Source organism: Sus scrofa, chromosome 2 (genome assembly GCF_054392235.1).
Source record: "Sus scrofa isolate SSC_HxYL_T2T_F1_AM1 chromosome 2, Sscrofa_HxYL_maternal_Yorkshire_Landrace_v2.0, whole genome shotgun sequence".
In the NCBI taxonomy this organism is placed as follows: Eukaryota; Metazoa; Chordata; class Mammalia; order Artiodactyla; family Suidae; genus Sus; species Sus scrofa.
In genome coordinates, this window is record NC_139384.1 from 64,611,525 (window position 1) to 64,618,260 (window position 6,736).

Here is a 6,736-nt window from a genome sequence, read left to right on the forward strand (position 1 = left end):
ATATTACTGAAATCCGATGTTCAGAAAAAAAAATATTATGACAAGATAGGAAAGCATGACAAATGCAATATTTAACTAATATACAAAATACAAATAAATTCTTTTAAAATTCAGTGCAAGCTGGGAAAATGTGAGGAAAATATACAAAACACACACAATACAGAAAACATATCATAGCTTAAATCTAATTTGAGTGATGCCATTTTGGCATTTAACGCTCACTATGGAGACCACCAAAAATGTTTCTCCAGAAACTTTCTCAAAGCCCCCTTGACCTCTTTATTTCTCACACTGTATATAAGGGGGTTCAACACAGGTGTGAAAATGGTATAAAAAGTAGAGACAACCTTGTCGTGGGCCACTGAATGGTAGGATTTGGGCCACATGTAGATAAACATGATGGTGCCAAAGAAGAGCCCCACCACAGCCAGGTGGGAGGAACAGGTGGAAAAAGCTTTTTTCCTGGCAGCAGTGGACTGCATGCGAAGCACAGCAGTCAGGATGAGACCGTAGGAGGCCAAAATGAGAGACAGTGGGATCAAGAGCATCAAAATGCAACAGACATACATGAAAAACTCAAAAATCGTAGTGTCTGCACAGGCTAGGCGCACGACTGATGGTGCCTCACAGAAGAAATGGTTGATTTCCCGAGAATGACAGTAAGGGAAGCTCAGGGTGGCAGCAGCCTGCATCAACCCATCTACTCCTCCCAAAACCCAGGAGCCTGCTGTCATGTGCAAGCAGAGCTTCTGATTCATGAGGATTGGGTATCGCAAAGGGTGACAGATAGCCACATAGCGATCATAGGCCATGGCTGCTAAGAGGAAGCACTCGCCCCCTCCCAGAGTGAGAAAGAGGAAGATCTGGGTGCCACAGCCAGCAGGAGAGATGGACCTGGTGTTCATCAGGTAGTTGACTGCCATTTTGGGGACAATAGTGAGCACCAGCATTATGTCCATGAGGGAGAGCTGGCTAAGCAGGAAGTACATGGGTGTGTGCAGGCGGGGATCCGTGTGAATGAGCAAGATCATGAAGATGTTGCCCATCAGGGAGGTGAGAAAGGTCATGAGCACTATGGAAAAGAGGAATAGATGGGTCTGTGTGTGGTTAAAGAGCCCTAGAAGAATGAAGTTTATTCCTGTGGTGTCATTTGCATTTTCCATGGCTCTTATTATTCCTGGAAGAAAGCAGAAGGTTAGGACATGAGATCTGCTGAAAAGGAAGCTTGGGCATTTCCTTAAGAAAACTTGTCCAAATGCTGTTGGAAAAAATGGGACTTGGAGGAATAATTACGACTTTAATCTTTCAATTCACAACATGATTTTTGCCCTAGCATCCTATCACTCATGACTTTGTAATTATGCATTATTTTTGATCCAAATATGTTACATAGCATGTATTAATAATAGTACAAATTACTTTAAATTGTCTCTATATTGCATGTATATCACATATATTTTACTCATGGCATTAGGCAGTATTATATAATCAAAATTTTCTCTAATTTGGGGCTTCAGATTTAAAAATTAAAGGAAATTTGGATTTATACATCTTAGTCAATATTGTGATGTATCACATATCATGACTATTTCATGTTTCTCTTATATTTGTGTAAATTATTTACACAAGTATTCTTTCAATGTATTGATGAATTAATATTTTAAAATTAAAAATATACACAAAAGCAGGAGTTCACATTATGGCTCAGTGCATTAAGAACTTGTCATTGTCTTTCTTGGGATGCAGATTCAAACTCTAGCCCTGCCCAATGAGTTAAGGATCTGGTATTGCCCCAAGCTGTGGCACAGCACACAGATGCATCCTAGATACCGTGCTGCCATGGCTGTTGCAGCTCTTCTTCAGCCCTTAGCCCAGTAACTGCCATAGATATGGGTATAAAATACACACACACACACACACACACACACACACAAAATCAAATGTAGAACTACTAAAACTCAGTTTGCTGCTGGAGAGGTAAACAAAAATGGCTAAATTTCTCTTTTCCACATCTGCAAGCAGTTCATAATCTCAGTGCACCTGTTTTCTAGCTACCACACTTACTGCTCAGGATGAGCCATCACCACATGCTTCATGTTACCATGACCTGTCTTCCTAATTACATGGACATTTTCTCAGTTTAAAGACCTCACAACATTTAACATTTATCCAATATGTGCTCACAAGATAAGCCTGAATTTAGTTAAATATATGCACTACAAAAAGCTAATAAATTTTACATGAATATAACCTAAAGGAACGTAAAGAAATTAGTATTACTCACAGGTATTACTTTCATATTTTGTGACCAGTTATCACACTCTAAATGTAGTACAAATATTAATTTACTAACAAATTGATTTTTAATTAGCAGATTAATTATCATACTTAATTCCTTGATGATTTAGTTATATAATCAGTCATATGAGGTTACCCAAATTAATTTATTACAGAAAATTAAACTGAAATATAATACCAACTATGCATCCAATATGGAGAATTTCAGTTATTTCTAGATTACTTCTCTTTTCATTAAATCTTCTAGCTTCCAATGCTGTCATCTGTTATCTATGGTAGTAAATGTGGGTGTAGATGCAAATTACTCTCTTTATTGCGTGACATCGTCTTTGCTATGCAAAGCAAACTTTAAAAGAGAGGAAAAGAGTACTGATTACCAGGAGGATTTGTATGAGCTTTATTCATAGTTTAGGGTGTAGCCCATCTTTTCTTAGTTTCTCTGTGAATTATTTGATAAGCGGTGCAAATTATATGACTTGGTACCATATGTTTAAGAAATGTATATATTGCTTTTAGTGCTTAAGGTATATCACCCATGTCCATTATGCCATTAAAATATATACATGCTTTGTTAATCAAAATAGCTGTAAATGATATAATAATGTGTATAAAATGTCATTTTTTATTTCAATAATATGTATATTATATCTATTATCTTAGGAATTTGTTAATTATTTATTCCATTTTATTAAATTGTAAATTTTTTTTTTCTATTAGTAATGTAAAAGCAGCAGCTTTTGGCCTTTGGGAAAATGAATCTCTAGTTTTTCAAAACTTAAATGAATTTTTTTCAGCTCCTTCATGTGTAGTACAGTCAGATATTGTTAACTATAGTCAATTATAGCTAATCATAAAAGAGTGATAATTTTAATTTATAGGTTATTGATTCTTGATACTGAGATAAAAATATTTGTTAGTCTCTTAGATTACTTCTTCAAATTCATTGAGAAAAACTTTTGCCCATAAGTTCTACTGAGCTGTTTGAATTTTCATTATAGGTTTAAATACTTTCTTATTTTTTATTTATGTATACCATTATGACATTGTTTATATGCATGATAAATATTAATCCTCATCTATTGAAATTATTACCAATTTCTGAATTGTTAGATCATTTTGAACCAAAATTTTCATTGAATATTACATGTATTTGAGATACTTATATGTTATGACTAATTTAATGTTAATGGGCTAGTTTGCTCATTCTAAATTATCTGAATATTATTGACATAAAACTGTTTATTACTGATATGTATATCGTATGTTTGAATCTATGATCATGGTTAGTTGGGTATAATTTCAGAACTATCTTTTGCAGCAATGCTTATCAAGTATATTAACCATATAAGGTAAATTGTTTGAAGTTCATTTAACTATCTTCTGCAGCAATGCTTATCAAGTATATTAACCATATAAGGTAAATTGTTTGAAGTTCATTTTTCTCTTTTTTTGTCTTTTCTAGGGCTGCACCCATGGTATATGGAGGTTCCCAGGCTAGGGCTCTAATCAGAGCTATAGCCACCAGCCTACGCCAGAGCCACAGCAATGTGGGATCCAAGCCATGTCTGCGACCTACACCACAGCTCACGGCAATGCTAGATCCTTAACCCACTGACTTAAGCCAGGGATTGAACCCACAACCTCATGGTTCCTAGTCAGATTCATTAACCACTGAGCCATGACGGGACCTCCTGAAGTTCATTTTTCTATTACATGGTATGGATAGGTGGGGCTCTGCCTTTATGGATTTGCCCAAATACATGCAGTGCGATATAAAATTCCGCCAATTAATTCAGCCCAGATTCAGGGCAAATATGGGAGACATGAATTACAGAATACCTAAATAACATGAGACAAAACTCCGAAGTCTTGTCAAAATTTACTTAGAAAATATTTGGGGGAGGGAGTGGATGGATTGGGAGCTTGGGGTTAATAGATGCAAACTATTGGTTTTGGAATGGATTAGCAATGAGATCCTGTTGTGTAGCACTGAGAACTATGTCTAGTCCCTTATGACGCAGGATGATAATGGGAGAAAAAAGACTGTATACACGTATGTGTAACTGGGTCACCATGCTGACAGTAGAAAAAAAATTGTATTGGGGAAATAACAATAAAAAACTTTAAAAAAAATGAAAATATTTGTGAGATTTAAGCAGATTACTACCACCTTTGTTGAGTCAGTTTCCTTATTTGATTCAGGAAGTTTATATTTTACTGAACTGTCTTCCAACACTGGCTTCAGTTGCTCAGTTAGGGCTCACTTGTGCTCTCAATTAGAATCAAAACCATCAACTAATGGTCATCCTAAAGACCAGTTTCAACATAATTTTCATATTATGAGTTACTCTATGATTTTGAAAGTCTTATGAGGATTTACAATTGAAGAAGAAATTATTTCAAACTAATAATATTAAAAAAAATCATTGTGGTGACGTCAGATATTTCATTCATTCAGTCTTATATTTCCAAATAAATAGTCATGTAAAATGCCTATATATTTCATATTTAACCAGTAGAAAATTTAAAATCCAGAAAGTTATGTGGCTCGCTAATAATGCACATTGAAAATTAAAGAACTGATTGCAGCTTTTGTCTTCTTGATCTTTAATTCAATAGAATGTTTGTCTTTGATTTTGAGAAGATCTATCATAAAAGTATTATATTGCCACTATGCAACACAATATAACAGCCAGAATGGTCTTTGATATCATGTTGAGAGAGGCAAAAACATGTTTTTCAAATTTTATAAAGTATATTTATGTGTGTATATGTATGTGTGTGTGTGTGTGTGTGTGTGTGTGTGTGTGTGTGTGTCAGAGTAAAAGGGAATAGTTATGATGTTATTACATGGAATCCAGCTACTTTAATATTTTCCCTTTTCCAAATGCTATGGATTATGATATAGACCTTAGAATTATTGAAATAAAATAGAAAAGAACACTAGAGAACACAACCTCAAGTTTTATATGTTCAGTCTGGAGTCCCAGAACTCACCTGCCTCAGGAGCAGCCACTTTATGAGAGATGCATAATACTCTTTGGCTTTGAATCAGTTTAGAACTTAGCAAATGCTTCTGTTCTGATATAAAATGCAAGTCATCTGGGTAAAACCTTAGGGAGTCCTGAGTTCTAGGCTCTGATGATGCCAATGGGAATTCCGGATAATATGGGTGACCCAATACTTTTCCATGCAATTATTTTCAATTAATTTGATCTCTAAAGAAAATGCTTGTTTGACTCATACAATGCTAAAGTCAGGATATGAGTATTTTAAAAGTGAGATTTGCTTAAAAATAATGTTAAATAAGATACCATGGGTACAGTTTTTATCTCATACACAGGAATGCTCTAATCCTGATAGTAATAACCATGTGTCAAGAAAAGCTAGGACACATAGAGGACAGAGTGTTAAAGAAATATCTTTCCCCAAAAGTCATTCCTCCAAAGAATTGAACTCTTCCATTCTTGAATTCTTCTAGCTATATGATTTGGAGTAAATTACCTAAACTTTCTTAGATTTAATATAATCATCTACAGAAGAAGGATAATAATGTTTCTCCCATAGAGTTACCAGCAGAGTTTAACTTCTAAAATGAATATGAACCAGCAGATATATCAAATAAATGTAAGCTAACTTCTTTCCTTTCTCTCTTCTCTAGCAAATAACCTTAATTTCTGATCTAATAGGTAATACTGAGAGAAGTTGTTTGAAAAAAATTGTCTTAACTGTCAAATGTTTTCTTAAATCTGAAAATTATTATAATGATGTATTAATAACAAGAACATAAGGATTCAGTAATTGATGCAACCACTCTGAATATGAAGTGATTGGGAAGTAATTAATTATAATAATCAATTTTCCTATGATTCTACAAATAATTATAAAAAGGTCTATATGAGTTTTATACTCAAACAGGTATATATCTACAGTCAACAAAGTGATACAGGAAAGCTAAAAAGGAAAAAAATATCAAATTCTGCTAATTGTAGATATTTAAATGAGAAAAAAATAATAGCAATTTTAATGCATAGTTATCATATCAATAAAAAGTAATAAAAGCAAATTTTATTGAGGAATTACTGAGTGATCTGCATTGTGCCTAAGAACTTAGTTGCCTGACTTAAATACTTAGAACTAAGGAACAACCTTCTGTTACATAAGCCAATAGTACCCTAAATTTCACTGAAATCATTGTAGTCTTTCACTTCTTCAATTAATTAATTGTAACACACTTAAAATTTGCATTGCAAGAGCAAACCAATACCTCCAAAAACAGCAACTCTGTTACCACAAGAGACCAGGTCAAAAACAAAATTACTCCACAATCCTATATAAATACATATACAAAGTTTATATATTATCCAACCCATAAAATATATTAACCATGCCCTTTTCCTATATAGGATAAATGGCTGTGTCTTTGTCACCTGTTACT

At 34.0% G+C, this 6,736-nt stretch overlaps 1 protein-coding gene across 1 annotated transcript; it reads right to left on the minus strand.

The window, feature by feature from the left end:
• Positions 1 to 221: 221 nt before the first annotated feature.
• On the minus strand, positions 222 to 1,163 carry LOC100520892 (olfactory receptor 2T8-like). The gene has a single exon (XM_085011685.1). The coding sequence runs from the start codon at positions 1,161 to 1,163 to the stop codon at positions 222 to 224; it is 942 nt and encodes a 313-aa protein (XP_084867811.1).
• Positions 1,164 to 6,736: the final 5,573 nt, after the last annotated feature.